General features: G+C 43.9%; 1 protein-coding gene across 2 annotated transcripts in view; it reads right to left on the bottom strand.

Moving 5' to 3' along the window:
- Nucleotides 1–2,548: 2,548 nt before the first annotated feature.
- Nucleotides 2,549–18,928, bottom strand: part of nfasca (neurofascin homolog (chicken) a) — a 40,293-nt gene continuing 23,913 nt past the window's right edge. The window contains exons 20-34 of one of the 2 annotated variants that reach the window (XM_088390407.1): nt 18,628–18,825; nt 18,468–18,538; nt 18,175–18,397; nt 17,985–18,100; nt 17,629–17,839; nt 17,389–17,511; nt 16,672–16,845; nt 15,759–15,785; nt 13,955–14,164; nt 13,348–13,485; nt 11,553–11,702; nt 9,772–9,900; nt 8,470–8,539; nt 7,502–7,519; nt 2,549–5,991 (exon numbers count right to left, since the gene is read on the bottom strand). In XM_088390407.1, coding sequence (XP_088246533.1) covers nt 5,763–5,991; nt 7,502–7,519; nt 8,470–8,539; nt 9,772–9,900; nt 11,553–11,702; nt 13,348–13,485; nt 13,955–14,164; nt 15,759–15,785; nt 16,672–16,845; nt 17,389–17,511; nt 17,629–17,839; nt 17,985–18,100; nt 18,175–18,397; nt 18,468–18,538; nt 18,628–18,825 — 2,087 coding nt within the window. In that variant the 3' untranslated portion in view covers nt 2,549–5,762. The remainder of the gene's footprint in view (nt 5,992–7,501; nt 7,520–8,469; nt 8,540–9,771; nt 9,901–11,552; nt 11,703–13,347; nt 13,486–13,954; nt 14,165–15,758; nt 15,786–16,671; nt 16,846–17,388; nt 17,512–17,628; nt 17,840–17,984; nt 18,101–18,174; nt 18,398–18,467; nt 18,539–18,627; nt 18,826–18,928) is intronic. The other variant, XM_088390408.1, reaches the window with a different exon arrangement.

Raw genomic sequence — 18,928 nt, 5'->3', positions numbered from 1 at the left:
CCACGCCCTGCTGAGCTTGCGTTCTCCTCCACCACATCCGTCGTGTGTCAGATAGGCAGAGCATAAACAGGAAGGACTATTCCCTTGTGTCTGGCTAAAGTGTCCATTCAGTGAGGCGCATCTAATCATGTGGCACTGCAAGCATGGAGCGCTGGAAAACAAGCCCAGAGGTTCAGCTTATCGCTCCAAAAAAACAGGAGAATGAGCTCGATCATAAACGAGATGCTTAAGGAAGTTGGATATCCATCGATCATATATACAGTATATTTAGTTTCTACAACAGCGGTCCCCAACATTTTTAAGCACCAAGGACCGGATTCTTGTCAGACAATATAATCACGGACCAGCTGTTAAGGTGTGGCGGATAAAGACAATGAAATAAAATGATCTAACCGGCATAAAAGCAATAGTGTTATGGTGCCGTCGCAGGAAAGGAGACGCAGGAGGTGTGTCGCAAAAGACTGGACTGAAAAGGAGGAACAGAAAGAACAACAACGGAAGCGCGTGGCTATTTACTGTTACCTATTTCAAGGCAGTGACCAAGCAGGACACCGCAAACAATGGTCTGTGACCGTCCAACTAGTTTTAGTTTGGGGGAAGGAAAAAAAGAAAGAAATACGAATGTCATTTTCAAACGTTTCGTACATTTTCAAACCATTTTTTTCGCTATTTCATCCAAATGAATGTGGAACAAATGAAGTTGTCCTTAGTCATAGCCACTATTTATCATTCGCGACAGGTCAAAAGACGACAGATTTGAATGGAGAGACTCAGGTGAGGCCTGACCACAAACGCACACAAATATTGCGGGCTTAACAGTACGCGGAGTCAGTGGTGCAAGAATCAATGAGACAATGTCCTTGGCAAGAAATATAGCTAATTATCTGAGTGTGAGGAGGCTATGCGAGTTTGCAAAGCCCCCACTTCCCTTGGGGATTCTACCCTGACTCTTAAATGAGCTGCTCCGCCGCAGATGCACATTAGCCAGATGCCAGCAGCAGAGAGCCATTAGCTCATGTCACATTGACACCACCCACCCCCGGCAGGGCAAGCAGGCAGGCGGGCGGGCGGGCGGGCGGGCGGGCGGGCAGGCAGGCAGGCAGCCACGCAGGCAGGCAGCCACGCAGGCAGACACACAGGCAGGCAGCCACGCAGGCAGGCAGCCACGCAGGCAGACACACAGGCAGACACACAGGCAGCCACGCAGGCAGGCAGCCACGCAGGCAGGCAGGCACTTGATTTGTCCAGTAGCTTCCCTGCCCCCAAGCACCCTTTGCAACCCTAAGCCTTCTCCTTTCCACTGTCTTCTTCAGTCTCCAAATTCCCTGAACCAGCAGCAATCAATATGAATGCAGTTTCAAAGACATTGGCAAATGCTTTTAGGACATGCAAAGACTTCCAAGCATCATCCAATGTCAATAGTCATCAAAACGCACAACATAAGCACATTTGCATGCTGTGTCAGTCACTTGTATTCTTTTGATAATGAGAATATTTTGGTGGAAGAGAGCAGGATACGGCACATAGGCATCCACAATGGATGGGATGCCACGGCGAGGTGAAAAACATCATTTGATATCGGTTTTTCTTATTCAACCTTTTCAGGATGAGCAGTAGGAGCGGCCACCAGGGCCCGAGCAAGTAGAAGTCTTCATGTCTGCAACCAAAGATCTTAAGACGCATGAATAATTTAGTCTTCCGAGATTGAGAGTACTTTGAAGCCCCTCCTCCAGGTCTGCCCGGACAGTAGAAACCATGACAAATGCTTTTGTGCGAGACATTGGATTTTGCTTCATTGACTACTCAACATAACAAATGACAGACGGGGGGGGGGGGGGGGCAAACATTTAGAAGCGGGTCGAGTTCCCGTCCTGGCTTTCCTCACACCAGACAAGGAAGGGAATAAATGTAATGGACATTTCAAAATAATTGGCTACTCTAGCTAATTGACACAGATGAAGATTAATACATATTTCTGTCAGGTTGAAAGAAAAACAACTAAGACAGCAAATAAAAATACAATCTATGACCACTTCAGAGCTAATAAAAAATCCTTTTAATTATGTGTGGGTATGTGTATTGATGCTTTACACTTATTCACCATTCTAGTTTTCATCACTGTTCATCAATGGTGTTGCGTGAAGCAACAGCAACCAGCTATTGGATGGTGTCATGAAAGGGGGGGGTGAGGAGGTGGAATTTGACTATTTCATGAGAAATGAGATCACCATTGAGTCAAAGGTAATATAGACTCCATCATAACAGTGGAAAGTTTAAAATCGCTTGTAATGGCCATTTGAAAGAAAACAAACAAAAGTAAGAAATATAGAACAAAGAATAAGCTTATTACCAGAGTTGTTCAGTCTGTAACGCCAACAATTTGAAGTGCATCTATAAAACTGCGAATGCCACTGCCACCTACGGTAAAGGATGTGTAACTACACTTCATACTAATAAAATAAAGTAAAGCATGCACCCCCCCCCCCCCCCCCCACACACACACTTATTTAGAATGAGCGACTTGGACAAAAGACCAGAAGTCAGAAGGTAGAGAAAAGAATATAGCTTTACTATAAAGAGGGCTTGGCTAGCAGAAGTTGCAACATCGCATCATACACGCACGCGTACATGGTGACTACATGTTTGACTTTTTTTAGTTTTATTATTAAGTCGATGTTTCTTTCAAAAGCCGTTCATTGCATGTCAAAACAAGATTTGGACTCAGGGCTCCGAAGAGCATCATCAAAAAGATAATTCATTGCAGAAAAGCTGAAAACAATGATGTTGCAAATGTTCTATTGTTCGCAGAAATGAAGTAAAGCACAGTGGACAATGGCACATTGACCCCCCCCCCCACTCACAAAAGGTCAGCAGGAGACAGACACTGAGAGAGCGAGCGAGCGAGCGAGAGAGGAGAGAGAGAAAGAGACACTGCAGGAAAGGAAAATGAGCGCAACTAAATGACAAAGAAAAGTCAGAATGGATGATTCTTTCTCTTTTGCCAGTTGTCTTTCTATGAGCTATGGTTGTGAGTATTTCCTTTTTTCAGTAAGCTGCTGAAGTATTTGCACTTTGAATCGGAGCCTGGGCTTTCATTCCGAGCTCAGGACGATGGCAATCAGTGTTTTTGTTCCAAGGATGACGTCATTCATTATTTCAAATTGGACCAGTCCTGCACTCTGCGGGATTTTGAGTTTCTAATCACTACTGCTACCTATTTACTTTGCAAGTCGACTTGGTGTGAAATTTTCTTCTGTTTGGGCCACTACAATTTCAGGTTAGCTTATGCAATGGGAATAAGATATGGCACTGAAAAGGAAATGAGTTTGAGCAAAACGCATGGTTGAACAACAGTTACGTATGAACTCCAAAGCACCAATAAACAGCACATTACTACAAAGTCAAAGCAACGAGTGAGATGAGGCGGGCCGTGAATTTGGTTGCACAGTGCAAATGTTAGTCAAAGCTACATAACAAGGGTGCCGCTCACATTTTCAAATGAGTGAGGCCTATTTGTTTGTTGGATCTAGCAGAATTTGGGGCTTAAACATTTCAATATTTACAACAGGCTGTTTTGTTTTGTTTTCGGGATGCTAATGTACTACATAATTCGTATGTGACAGATCAATTGCAAACAGCATTTTGCTTTGAGGCGGACGGACATAAATGAGAATAATAAGAGTAATACAAGATGGGTACAAGAAAAGCTTTTCTCGTGTACGACAACACAATTCGCATTGAACATGTTACACTTACGTACGTGTTATAATGAACAAGAAGTTATTTTGCAAACATTTGGGCTATTGGTCACATAAAACAACAAAGGGGTCAAAAATGTTTGTGTCACATTTATTAAATACATGATTACCTATTGGTATTAAAGAATTAACAGGATCCACATAAAGCAATAAATACAATATCAAATAAATTTGTCAGATAAAATATGAACTCCGGTCGTGAACTGAAGTCAAATGGAAATCGATTGGATCTATTAGCACTACTCTCTTGTGCTCAATTGAATTGTGCTGGACTGAATGAATGCAAAAAGTCAAGCAGTGGAGTCAGAATTAGAATTGCAGGCAGGCATACAAACGGTGCGTTTCTACTTCTTTCCAAAAAGAGCACCGTAACATTTCCACGTTATGTGATCAATGGAAGGTTTTCTCATGCTATACGTTTTGAAAACTTCAATGCACAAAAGTGTTGACAAAGCCAATTTTGACCGAAGACGCGATACTATTCCTCTTCCATCGACTCTTGCAATTATGATCAGCAACAGCATCATTGTGCACTCACGATGCTACTCGTGGTGTGTTTGCAAATTGGAAAGAAGAAGAAGAAGAAGAAGAAGAAGAAGAAAAAGAAAGAAAAAGCATTCCTGTTTGCCTTGATATGTGTGCTACTATGGTACTGTGGCTACTTCAATGTAGCGTCTGCTCCAAACTCAGCACTTCCAACTATTCAACAGGCCCAGCACAGCAATGACCAAAGAATGCTTTGTTCTGTTTGGGGAATGATACTACTACGTAAACATTGCCGTGTTGCTTGAAACAAAACACAAAGAGTGAAGAAGAAATTGCGAGCATGCGGCCGCATTTTTGCCCGACGATGAAACTGCATGCGTACATGACTTCATCTTTTTGGGGAATTTATTGGAGCTAAAAACAAATGGGCAACTTTGCTGCTGTCACCAATAAGAAAATACTTTTGAAAAAGTAGTAGGCTATAATATAGAATATCTATTCACTCCATTATGAGATTATGATGCTAAATAGATGTTGCAGTGTTGGTATAAAGTGTGTGAAATAAAATGTGAATAAAAAACAATGTTCATCATCATGTATACTACACCTTACTATACCGCATCCATCAGTCAGCTTGCGGCAGCTTTTTGTCTTCTGGTGATCCTCGAGCAAAAGTAACTCTTTGACGCCTTCCAAACGTTTCTTCTGTTGAGCTACGCCCCTGCTACAAAACGAGTTGTTTTTGTACAAATGGGACACATTAGCAACGTACACTGTCAGAGCTGCTATAGCACATATGGCTTTTTTCTTGACGCGGTTACCATATTGGACATCTGCACTCTGAGGTAAGAAAAGCAATTCTACCACAGTGTAAAAGGCAACGTGATTAGAAGCATGTGTCATATACCCTGCAGCTGGGATCAAAAACAACACGTGCAGATATCAAGCAATGTGAAGTGGCATGCTAGTGCATAGCGAGATAGATGGATGGACGGACGGACGGATGGACGGATGGATGGACGGGGCGCTAAATTGTGTACAGCATTCATTAAGATTGAATGAGACATCTACCAGCGGTGGAAAATTCCAATCTTTCTTTGTGTATATGTATCAATATGATAAACATATCTGCTAGCATCCTGCCGAGTTTGACGCTTGTAGGCCGATATGCCGTTGAACCTAGTACTCGTGGGGAAAGAAAAAAAAAAAGAAGAGTGCTTTTGGAGGCCGCTGAAAGCTACCCCGAAGGCACACTCAAGTCTGTGTGGAGAAAGGGCAGCCAGCCAGCCAGCCGGCCGGCCAGCCAGCCAGCCAGCCAGCCAGCCAGCCAGGCTGGCTGAGCACAAAAGCAAACCGACCACATTTCTTCTCCAAGTTGTGGAAATGGAAAATAAAGGCATGAGCTGATAGCTCACAGTCGCATATACTACGTATTCATAAGGAGTCTTCCTTCACCTGTGCGCTAGGCCGTGTGAGCGAGCGAGCGAGCGAGCGAGCGAGTGAGTCTAAAAGGTTGCACTACGCCAGGGAGTAGATGGCATTGACAGGCGAGGTGGCTTCCGAGCTTTCGTTGCCTTCAGTCTCGTCCTTGTCCTTCTTTACCGTGTACTGGCCGATGAAAGAGCCGTCCTCATTGAACTGCCCGTCGCCGCCTTCTCCGTAGTCCACCAGGCTGTCGTCGCTTTCCTTCACGTTGCCCTCCAGTGATGTTTGGCTACCTTGAAGAGGCTTGTTGTCCTCGTCGCTGCTGCAAGTCAAAGAGAAGCAGGCGATTATTTTTCTCTTTCCATGGCCTTTTAACGCTTCACTTTCAAGGAGGCCAGGCCAGGCCAGGCCAGGCCAGGCCAGGCCAGGCCAGGCCAGGCCAGGCCAGGCCAGGCCACGGAAATCTCATATACAGCTCATTAATATGAACACGGTCGGTTCTGAATCGTTTTTCGACATGCACGCTTTTGCAAGTATTACCTTAAAAATAGTCTTGTTAGTTTTAACGACTAAATACAGCTACAGCTCGATTTTACACGGAATTGCGCTAACCCCAAGAGAGAATCTTGAGACAAAGTCTTGGTTTTTGAGAAAAACATGTTTTAGGCAGCCGAAGGGCTCCTTTGTCACGTTAATTTACGTCAGGCATGTTGTTGGGCAGCTAAGGGGTCCGTTCGCCCACGTCAACGTAAATGCTCCCTCCTACTTCCAGGTCTGTTGACATTCATATTAAAAGAGATTTGACGACAAAAAAAAATTGGGGTCCGCGACCAAACTGTGTTAGAAAGTCGCGTAGAATGGAAGCGCGTAAAATTGAGCTTCAGCTGTACACTGATAATGAATGAATCACAAATATGAAAAAAGTAACCACAAAACAAAAAATACACGCACGCACATATGCACGCACGCAGGCACGCACACTCACACACTGTATTCAGGATGAAAAATTGTGTGATTTTCATCTTTACCCTTTATGAATGCAGTATATACTGTCATCCGCTGACTTTGGCCAGGAGGCAGATACAATGTGGTCGCTAGTCAGTCAAAATCCCATTCACACTGACAGGGATTTCCATGATTCAATTCATTTGCCATGCATAATTTGGGAATGTAAGGGGGAACCGGAGGACAACCCATGCAAGCACGGGAAGAACATGCAAATTCCACACAGAAAGGTCTGGGACAAACCCAGAAACTTTGACTGGATGGAGACGTGCTGACAACATGCTCTCTCTCTGTCGCTCTCTCTCTCTCTCTCGCTCTGTGTCACTCTCTCTTTGTGGGGGAGGGACTTCCAAATAAAATAGTGACATCTGGCTCTCCCTCTGATCTTGTCAGTTTGCATGTTATGCTTTTAAATAGCAACCAATAGCAGAAAATATTCCTTGACAGGAAACACAACTACGCAAATACAGACCACTGAGTTCAATCCAAGCGACTAGGGATTATACACTCCACTCCACGGCACATGCTGATGCAACTAAAAGAGCAAAGGTGAGAAATATCACAAAGTCGATGGAAATATAACATACGCGGTGACGTATTACAATATCCGTGGACTCCATCGCGTAAAAGACGAGAGTCAAGAGTTGAGCTTGTGGCAATGAAAGCTTCTCTTGTCTTGCCTGCTCAAAAGAGCAATAACGAGTAAGGACGGCGGGCGGCACTGATCAGAAAGCAAACGACGCTTTCTTGAGTCTGTCAAATGTTAGTCACCCCAAATCCTGGACATGCAGAGTGCCAGGAAAGATGCCTTGGCATAACCAAAGTACCTGTTCTTGTTTTGGTTCCTGTCAGGCAGTGATGAGTCATTTCAGCATATGTGAGAGACAAGTTGTGATGCGAGGGCAAGAAAGGAGTAAAGAGTTAACGTGAACGGAGGAAAGAGCAAACACATGGGGGATGGACGGACGGACGGATGGATGGATGAAGAGGCATGACCACAGAATTGGCGTCAAAAAGGTTGCCCACAGCAATGCAGCCCATTGGAACGAATGAGGAGCCTCCATTTAGTCACCTGCCTCGACAGGCTTCCATAGCATTAGCTTCCCAGCAAAAGTGAGATCGATGTATTACTTCAAAAGCAAAGAGGCAGTAAAAGTACTCATTTACGTCAATAGCTTTTGGAGATTTGATGCAACATGATGAAACAAATATGACTAGATCAAGTTTTATAAATTGGTTTATGCTACATTGTGTTGATTATTACAGTCGGTAGTCTAAATAATGGAGAGAGAAAAAAAGGCAAGGCAATGTAGTAAGTATAGTTAGCATGCAACGTCAAAGACATTTTAGACAAATTGTGGGCATTAGTCATTGTTCTTTTAGAAGAATGATGCCTCAGCAATCAGTGGAACCTGAAAGGAGCAAAAGACATGATACATTTCATACATCCATACATTAGGTCCAATTCAAATAGCTTTTCAGATCTACACTTTTTAAGTCTCCAGTTTGGGGGGTAGGGGGAACTAGGTCACAAAAAGTTTCAGAACCACCGCTGAACAAAAGTTCATGAACTCGTTCATATTTTGGGAAGTGAACGCAAGGCATTTTTGAAATTGTGAACGCGCTCATTTGAAGGCACTTCATTTTGCTTGAAGCGTTCCAGGTTTTGCTCTTCTTCGACTTCAAAACAAAAGCCATTTACGTAGTATATTGCGTAGTGTCGTATTGCATTGTACATGTTTGTTTTACGAGGGAAAGTCCATGAGTGAATGTGAGCAGATTTGCTACCACTTACTGGTATTCAAAGGATCCGTCCGGGTCTTTGTGATCAACAGGGTCCAAAGGAAGATCTTTTTTCTCTCGAACTGAAAAAAGCACAAACGTGTGTTAGACTACAAACATATTTAGCGACATGCTTTTTTGACCATTTCACAGCTTCTTATTTGGTTTGATGAATAAACTTGTGCGTGAAGGTCATTTTATTCAAACCCAAAATAATCCAATATTACTCGGCCAGCTGTCGAAATGTACAGATACATTTCGTATTGCTGCCATTATTTGGTCCTGGTTCGGTAAATAAAGTCCTTTCAAGGGTCATGTTGCTGTTGTTGTTGTTTTAAATTGCTTTTCTAGTGTCTCAATCAGCTCAAGAAGTACGTTAGTTGAAAAGTTTCCATAGAACAGCAGCAGCAGCCGCAGCAGCACCTACCTAGACCACTTGGCAAACCAGTCATGCAAGCGCCATCTAGACATTATAGAAACTGCAAAACATTACAGTTACCTACAAAGACTTCAACTTGATTTCAAACTATAAATGTTTCATGAAACGTTTTCATTGTTAATTGTGTCACTCCAACCATGGTTAATTGTACAGTAGCAGTGAAGTGTATTCATGTGTTAATCAATAATTGAATCAAACAATTTTTGCACTGTTGAATTTTGAAACAGAATCCAAAACATACTTTGATGATACCGATTCAAACGAGGTCATGCTATTTAGAAGCTATATTTCAACTTTTGCAATTGAATTTGAACATACTGTATCGCTGAATAGTAACAACAGCTTGTCAAAATCCAATGTTTGTATTCAAAGATGCAAGTATGGCAGAATGTCAACTGCAGCTAAATTGATTTGGATCAGCACATTTGCTATGACGATACTCAGCAGGGTTGATACAACTTTTGTTAATTCCTGAAGTGGGAATAAGCAAGTCATCCCAAAACATGCAGGCAGGCAGGCAGGCAGGCAAGCAAGGGAGACAGATGCTTGTGAGGTGCTTGTGCAGCGTTTGTTTAGCCATTAGCAGTTGACTGGTTTATTGTTCAAAGGCAACCGAGTGAATTAGGAACTGGCATTCTTGTGGGAAGAGATTTGTGTCACAAATACACAAAAACATTTATCAAGTCTTTTTCAGATCCACAAATACATTTTTCAAATATATCCGAAAAAAACAACAAGGTGAAAATCACAAACGTATGTGTGGGTCTGAAAAAAGGTGTAAAAATGGGGGATGCATTTGTGTGAAGCATTTTGACGCAAATCCCTCCCCTCCCCGCCCCGCCCTGTAGATTTTTGGCCTACTCCGTTAAGTCTGACCTGGATATTTGCCTCCACGACTCCGTTTGATGAAGCAGACGATGAGAAGGATCAGTATGATGAGGGCGATGGCGCACATCAAGCCGATGAACCAGCCTTGAGTTGCGATGTCCACCTGGTCAATATAGGCTGCCGCCCGCCGCACGCACATACATACGCCGAGGGAGAAAAAGCAAGACAGTATCAGCTTTTCTTTCCAGCTTATAGCACGGCGCCATCGATTCAATTTAGGCTCGCCGTCACATTATCATTATTATCATCATCATGATCAGATCTCAGTGGCCCTCTGAAGACAAGCTCTTGTGTACGAGCAATAATATGTAGCATAAGCCTACGGTAATATCTCACCTCATTTGTGGGACCTACAATACAGAGCAAATCCAATAGGGAGAAAAATGTCACCCTCTTGACAGAACACGGTTTCAAATCACTCACTTGATTTGATGCGACAAATTTGCAATTGAATAACAGAACAGGAAACAAGGAAACCACCTTCCGTGAGTGAAATGTAACAGTCAAATCAAGTGCATTGGCCGTGTCTGTGCTGAAGTTGACATGTTCCGACTACAATGCTGTGAAAAAGGATTGGCCCTTTTCTCCAATTGCTTTTTTTGGCATCATTTTTACCACTTTACTGTTTAAGCTCATCGGACAAATATACCAAGTACATATCAAATGAAGTTTTTAGTTGGTGATTTTATTTGTTAAGGGGGAAAAACAACATTTCAAGCTGCCGCCTGGCCCAGTATGAAAAAGTACTACTTGCACCGATTGTTGAATTACAAATTAGCTGTGGCTAATGACATTTGTGGGGGTAGCCGAGTTTGTTTTTACTGATCAAACCCACGACCGATTACCTCCACACCAATAAATCAATCACTTGCACACAACTTGCCGAAGGAAATGAAGCCAGCCCAAAAAGCTGAAACAAAATGTCACAATCCAAGGACATTTAGTAAGAAGAAATGAAAAATAAAGTAGATGACATGTAGACAAAGAGCTACAAAGCCATTTTTAAAACATTAAGACTCCAGTGAACCACAGAGAGAGCCATTATCCACAAATAGAGGGGAAAAAAATGAAATAAAAGTGACGCTTCCCAGGAGTAGCAAGCTAGCTATCGAGCTATCGAGCTATCGAGCTCGATAGACAGACAGACAGACAGACAGACACTTTATTATTCATTTTTGTTGCAAAGTGTGTGTCGCTTCATTTTGTGTAAACGTAAAAACAGCCTCTCGTTAAAAACCCATTAATAATCACACCATCAATTAAACAGGGTAGTGATACTGTTCATAGCCTGGGACTGCTTTGCTAATTCAGGACCTGGACCACTTCCTGTATTCCATGGAACCATAAAATGTGTTTTTGACCAGAAAATCCTGCTCAACGGAGAACATTTCCTTCGTTTTTCTTTTTTTCATCTCAGGCTTATGCGTAACAGGGTCACGAGCACGGGCAAGCCAACTTCTGACTGGCTTAAGAACATGAAAATGAAGGTTTTGGAGTGGCATCGTCAAAGCCACGTACGCATCCAATTGAAAAGGCAGTTCATGCTCCGAAAGCCTCCAGAATTGAAATGATTCTGAAAGGAAGCTTTCCACAGAGACTCATTGGTAGCTATTGTTCCCCCAACCAGTTACAATGTTCAAGGGGCAAATAGCTTTTCACACAGGCTCAGGTATGTATCTTTGATTCTTCTTCTTGATCACAATAAAAGAGAAGACTTCTTAGGTCAAGGGCCTGCCAATCAATCAATCCGATCCGATCAAAACCCTCACCTTGCTTGGTCTCAAAGGTGACAGATTTGCTGGTGACGTTGCTGAGTTCATGGGAGTAAACCCTCAGATGGTACTTGGCACCCGCCATCAAATCCGCCACTGTAATGGGGGGCTGTTGACTCACTGGTACAGTTTTCATTGTCTTGTCCCCTTGGAGACACAAGAAAGGGCCAATCATACTCTAGGGGGGGTCGTTGCATTTAACACTTACTACCAGGCTTTGAAAATCACCAAGCGTCATCAACACTGATTTATTTATGACAGTACTACTTGAGGGATGAGCAGCAGCAGCAGCATCATCATCATTCAGGAGGATTCCCCTCTGGAATAGCGTCCATGCAAGCCTCAGATGACTTGTTGCTGAAACTTCTAGTCAATGAGCCAGGAAGTGTGTGTCAGCAGGTGTTCAACCAAGCCTAACGAATAAACATCCAAATCCATTTCTCCAAAGTGCCTCTTCTCATTGTTTCCAACAACAAAAAACAAGAAAAGCAAAGCAAAGCAAAGCAAAGCAAAGCAAAGCAAAGCAAAGCAAAGCAAAGCATTGTTTGCAAGCCCTCAATGTAGTAGAACTTGCTCAATACTTGAGAAGAGAGTGAAAGGGAGAAGGCAGCAAGATGGCCATGTCATGCTTCATGCTTTCAACCATTTCAAGGGTGAAATAAAACAACGCAGTAGATCGAAGAATTGGTCCTTTCAATCGCAATCCATCATGAAAGCAAAAAACATGCCACCATCCATGAATTCTTATTGTCAGGAGCAAGAAATGCACTCTTAGAGGAATATGCTTCCATTTGCTCACTCATAATTCATTCTTTGGCTTCAATTCCTTTTTATGTTACGTGTACAGTCTACACGGTAAGTATAATGGATTTTCACACGGCTGTCTACGGTGAAAATCATCACAGAAATACGTAAGTGTGACGGCTGGAGGTTGGGGAGAAATTTGGTATTGCCGCACCGCTTGTTCATTTCCATGCCAGTGCGCTGCAATTATTGGAGGCGCAAAAATGCTCAAGTGATATACCATGTCTCCAAAACAAACTCAAGATACAGAATTTAGCAAGCCGACCCCCCCACCCGCTCAGACACACATCAAGATGAAGAGAATGGCCAGAAAGGGCAGACAAAAAGGGCCACTCCCTACTTTTAGCTCGCACCTTGACGCGTGGTGAATGATGGCTGGGGTGGGCTGGGCTGGGCCGGGCAAGTCCATTAGATCGGTTGGCCACCCCCCACAACCAACCACTCTTCCTTGTGCTCCTCCTCCTCCTCACAATCTAACAGCATTAAGAATTCAAGCCGTGGCCGATGGACATGAAAAATACATGCGCTCGCTCACTCGCTCGCTCTTCTTCCATGCTCCATAGAAGATTGTCCAATTGGTACAAAGCAACGACAAGCCTCCTTTCATTTTTGATCTTACAGCCATGTGTATGTACGTACATGCAAGGCTATCCAATAGCAACAGTCTTCCTGACAAAGAGCAAAACGTGCAAAATTTGGGATTTCCCAAAAAGCAAATGAGGGAAGGAAAAATGGGCCATCTCACTGCACAACATGATGAAAGCCAAAGATGGAGAGTCGAAAATAGAAAGGCATGCAGAGGCCGCCATCTTTTTTTTTCTTTTTCCCAAACATCAGGAAGATGACGTCTCATCTTTGAAGTATGAGCAACGACAAACAAGTGGGGCTAAATGATGCCGAGTTTTGGCAACCATCTGACTCTTATCAAGCTGCGCAAAGTCAATTCAAGCTTTGAAGTGGATCAAGTGGGCTGGATCTGGATTCTTACTGTCCAGTGTGAACTCTAGCACAAACTCGCTGCTGCCGGCCGGGAAGTTGTGTCTCCAGCTGACGTTAGCGTAGTTACTGTTATGCTCCACCGTCACATTCCAGATCTCTCGCCCGTGGGCCACTGCGTAATGGGTGTCTGAGGTAAAGGGTCAAAGGTCAGTGGTGGCACACATCCAAAAGCTCCCTTTGGCTGTGTGTGTGTGTGTGTGTGTGTGTGTGTGGGCTATTCAGTCCTATGCGCGGTGGCACCGCTACACACTTTTCTATAACAGGACCACTCCAATCTCGGAGTAAATCCTGATTTCATGGATTGAAAATTCACCCGAATGTCATCAAATTGCAGAGGAATTTTCAACCCATCAAACCGATCGCAATGTTTACTCCCGAGTTTGGAGTGGGGAAAAAGATCAGTGACACATTGGGGAGGTTTCCATTCATTCTTTTCAATTCACTTCACACACAGCATTGACAGTGGAACCTTTCAAGTCAAAGCCCTTTTGGGAAAACCTCTTCAAAGTAGTCCATCTCCCCACAATGTTCAACTTGAGAGGTTCCACTGTTTGCGAAGGCCAAGTAGAAGAAAGAAAAGAAAACGTCAAATGTACCCAACACATTCTTATCAATATTCTTGTTGATGACCAGCACAGACGGTAGTGTGGTAGGGTCTGCCTCAATGCTGGTAGTAGCAGTAGCACTAGTAGTGGCCTCTATCGTTGTAGACATTGGAAGAGTAGGAGGTGCGCTACTAATTGTTGTAGGAGTGGGAGGAGGAGTAAGAGTGAACGCTGAAGCCAAAGAGGCATCCGTAAGCTCAACTACAAGGGAAGAAGGAGCAGGGAAAGAACACAGTTAAAGACGCACAACATAACATGCAACATTTCACTTTGACAAAAGTAGAAAAGCAAAGCAAAACTACTTTGGGGTAAGGGCGCTTAATTTAGTACGGACAATCAGGTACCACTACCCCCTAGTGGACAAACACAGATATGACATTATTATGCTGCAATATTTGAAGCCGAAACATTCTCAAGCCCATGACCACTTGTTCACAAGAATTGTGCATTTACAACCATACAAATGTTCACTTTGAGATGCCAGTTATTGTTGGCTCTTGTGAACATAGATTGACACATAGATAACGCAATGTCGGATGATGATATTGAGCAAGTGGCCATAATGCTGCTCTGTCAAAACGTTTGTCTATTGACTGACTATATACAAAAAGAAATATTTGAACAGGCGCGTGTAGACTTTTGAAATCCAATTCTGGTCAAGCGAGTGTCCTCAATTCTTGCGCTCAAAGCGTTCATCACGTTCACTCATACTGTACCTTGACGTTAAGCTCATCTCCAGCCACCAAAGCTTTCTGACTGATGCTCCCAAAGCAAAGCTGTCTTTTACGTGCATGCTTGTATCATCATCATCATCATCATCATCTTTTCCAAGCATGCTCAAAAGCAATGAAGACGTTGTCGTGTTTGGGAGCAGATGCAAAGCAGTCAGTTTGCTCAAATGTCCCACGGATGACGTGAATTGACGTGATGGAGAAGGATGGAAGAACCAAAAAGATCAAGCCAGTGAGAGACAGTCACGTCCACCGCTGAGATTCCAATACGTACTATGTGACCATTCTTTCCATTCCGAGCACACTCGCATTAGCGACATGCCTGTTATGTATGATTATGTATATTATGTTTAGTAACCAACCGTGTCAAAAGAGATGCGGCCGTAGCAATACTGCAAGCTTGTGCGCTAAGAGTGTACCATCAGGGATCACTTGCAAACTAGTCGCAAACAAATCCAGTATACGGAATACCAATCGCAGCAATGAAGCCTCAAAGTTGTGTACAAATAGGAATGGGCTTTTCAATCCCTGATGGCAAAGAACATCAGCAAAGAGAAAGGAAGGGCAAATCAGAAGGCAGAGCCTGAGAGACATTCGAGATACAACATCAACAGCAGCGCAGTCCAAGTCTCATATTAATTCTTGCAATGTCATAACTAGTGACTTATTTGATCATTTGCAAGCATCGGACTCGCACCTCCAAAGGTTTGCTGTTAATTTCTTCTGCTGGCAAACCGGATCTCGCCAATTGCATATACGTTATTGTATTTCACTTCATTTATGGACACATGATACTATTTGCATGAAAAGTGATGCGACAGCAAATGATGTTAAATACATGTTTTTGGGTGTTTGTTTTTTTTCTTTTAACTTCAAGCACTGAACGTGTTGTGAAAGAAAGAGAGAGAGAAAAAAAAGATAGTGGACTGCACTGCTGCTATGTGCTGAGATGAACAGCTCGAAAGTGAGACAGGGTTGGGAGGGAGGGAGGGAGGGAGGGAGGGAGGATGGTGCTGGTGCTGGCTGGGTGGGAACAGGCAGACGTGTTCTTCATTCGCTATTACCTAGACCTGTAGCATCAGTAAAGTTTTCTGTCAACACAAAGAAGGGACAATGAAGAGGGGACGGACGTTTGAAAGAGAAAAAAGAAGAAATATTTGCTCCCACTAGAAAATCAGTCCCATTTGTTGGAATTACAAGCGGTGCGCTTCTTAAAAGAACACATTTCCCTTCATAGTATTAGGCAGTATGTGTGTATGTACAATAAAAATGTAAATATCAATGACATCGGATTCCTTGAAAGAAAAACAACAACAACAACAAAAACGCTTTAGGACCACTCGTATCATGCCGTTAACGTAGATTAGACACAAGTGCACTTTGTAAGAATCAATCTGTGCATATTATCTTTTTGTTACAGATCCGAGATGGCCGAGCTGACGGAATATTCCGTCACGGGGACTGAATGTCCGTCCGCCTTCCGTACTCCGCCCCTCTCCATAGGGCCTTAAAAGCTCGAACTGAGCTTTTCCCCCCTAACCCTCATCTATGTATCTCCCTTACCTTTTTCACGTTGTCTTTTTTCCCCATCTATGAAAGTCGCTGAGCAGGGAGCCAGCCGCCAGGCATTGCTATTTGTTCCTGTTTTTCGGACAGGTTGCCAAGACGGCTTTTTATTCATTTATTTATTTTTTTTACATACTGGGCCAATAAAGACGATTCTGATTGTGATATGCGTCAAGGTCGGATGAGACTTTGAGGGCGTCATTGTACAGCAGAGCGCTCCCTCCATCATAGCCAAAATGGTTAGTTCTATGCAAGTATGAAGGCACTTTTTGCCACATATCATAGAGAAAGGGGAGCAAGAGAAGGTCTGGTCCAAAGAAAAGAAAGAGACTATTTCTTCCTGCTTTCCACCAGTGCTTTTGACTGAATGGTGTCATTTCTTCAAGAGCAGCAGCTGGTTAGCAGACTAACCTTCGTTGCCAAAGAAGGGGGATTCTTCAGCAAAGACCTCGCCCGCTCCCACCTGGGTGAGCGCCGACAGGTAGAAATTGTAGCGGCTGGAGCGATCGGGAAGACGGAGCGTGAACTCCGTCACGTTTGGAAGGAAAGTCTCAACGCGAGGTCGACCCTCTCTCGATCCGTTGGCTAAGAAAACAAATTGTAGAAATCCATTGGAAAAAATAACAAGCAAGTGAAAATCAATGTGCTCTGTGCTCCAGTACAATTAGAAATCAAAACAACTCGGGAAAGTGGCCTGGCTGGCGGAAAAACAGATGGCATCGTATTTTGGAGGCAACATTTTTGGAGACTGAAGAATGAGTACACCTGTCGCCAGGTGTCTATGGCTCATCAGGGCTTCTGGAAAGCCATTTCTCAATCGGCCAATGTTTTGCTCTTGGCAATGTTTGGCCGTGGAGCCCAATGTATCTAGCTCATGACTGGGCAAATAGCCGCAAGGTGGTTTGCGGCGCCGCAAAGCAAGGTGGTTTGCGGCGCCGCAAGGTGGTTTGCAAGGCTTTGTTCACCTGGGTCACCTTGTTGTCCATTTTGCCCGTTTAATTCATATTCCACTATTTGTTTTACATTTTGTATGCATCATGAAAATGACACATGATTTTAAAGGTGCGATGAATACAAAGTGTACATTGACAAGAAAGAAAAAAAAAAAGGAAAAGGAAAGTGTTCAACCTGTTTGGTATTTGAGCTGGTATCCAATGAGGAGGCCATTTGGCTCCAGAGGTTTGTCCCACTCCAGATGAATGGAATCCAAGCCTCTTCGCTTGATCCTGAAAAAACTGGGAGCGTCGGGCACTGCGCATCAACAAAAACGAGACAGCAGTTATCATCAGAAAGATGCCGCAGTTACGGAACAGTAAAAAGACAGACGGACAGACAGACATTCTCTTCGTGTCCATTTCAATTGGTTACCTCCTTCCTTTGTGCTGAATTCAACCGTGTTGCTGGGCGGACCTTGGTAACCATTGTTGGCCACAACCATAAACATCTTGTAGCGCGAAAAGGGCACCAGGTCGCTGAGGATGCCCGACGGCTCGGCCACGGTGGTGTAGAAACCTTTGGTCTTGTTCTCCTTGCTAAACACCAAAGCGGGCACGTGACTGGCCTCACGCCAATAGTGCAGCTAGAAGATGGAACACAGAAAGTTGCCACAGAGAAAGAAAGAAAGAAAGAAAGAAAGAAAGAAAGAAAGAAAGAAAGAAAGAAAGAAAGAAAGAAAGAAAGAAAGAAAGAAAGAAAGACAGAAAGGATCCACGCAAGTGTCTCACTCTATACTCCTTGAATTCTCCTCGGACCGACTCCGGCTTGACGGGCTTCCAGTGGACATTTGCTTTGGTGCTGTCTACCTTAGAAACGCGCAGCTCGGTCGGAGCGCCGGTGGGTCCTGAAAACAGAAAGTCAATTAGAAAAAAAACAAACACCAGGTCTACGGAAAGCCAACCACGTCAACTATCTTACTGTCTTCTCCCGAGTAGCCAATGACCACATTGGACTCTGGTCCTGCTCCAAGATCATTCCTGGCCTGGATTTTCATTTCATAGGCTACATAGGTTTGTGTGCTGTGGACAACATGTTTGGTCCCCGTTGTGGTCACATTGCTCCACTCGGCATCGGAATCTTTGCGTCTCCACCACACGGCATAGTGCAAATTCGGGCCGTTCTTCTCCAGATCGAGCAGGGGCTGAACAAAATGACAGGAATGTAAGCTAGTACCTAGTATCTAGTCCTCCATCACAATGCCCACCGCTTACCTCCCAAGTGATCTCCATGTTGTCTTTCTGTGAGCCCCAGCCTCGGAGGCCTCTGGGTATAACGTCAGGAGCTTGATGTAAAATCAAAGGATCATGGCGTCAAACAATGACACATAGTACGTAAAGAGGTGAAGGAAGCCATCAGGATGCTGCTACTCACCAGCGCTACTGGTTTGGTATTTGGGTGAGGGTCTGCTGGCCGCACTCCGGCCCACCTGGTTGATGGCAATGACTCGGAACTGGTAGTTGACAAAGGGAGCCAGCTGCAGAATGACCGAGTTGAGGTCCCCGGGGTAGGTGGCCAGGTCCTGCCATCTTCCTGGCTCCCAGCGGTCTTCCACAAACTGGACCAAAAACTCTACCGTGCGTGTGCAAACATTTCCTGCCTTTTAAAACCTCCTTTTTCTGGGTTGTTTTTGTTTTTTGTTTTTTTAATTTGCGTGCGCGTTTGTAGCATAGTG

This window comes from Syngnathus floridae, chromosome 11 (genome assembly GCF_059516105.1).
Source record: "Syngnathus floridae isolate MCC-2025c chromosome 11, RoL_Sflo_1.0, whole genome shotgun sequence".
Taxonomy (NCBI): domain Eukaryota; kingdom Metazoa; phylum Chordata; class Actinopteri; order Syngnathiformes; family Syngnathidae; genus Syngnathus; species Syngnathus floridae.
This window is presented reverse-complemented; position numbering and strand designations above follow the sequence as displayed.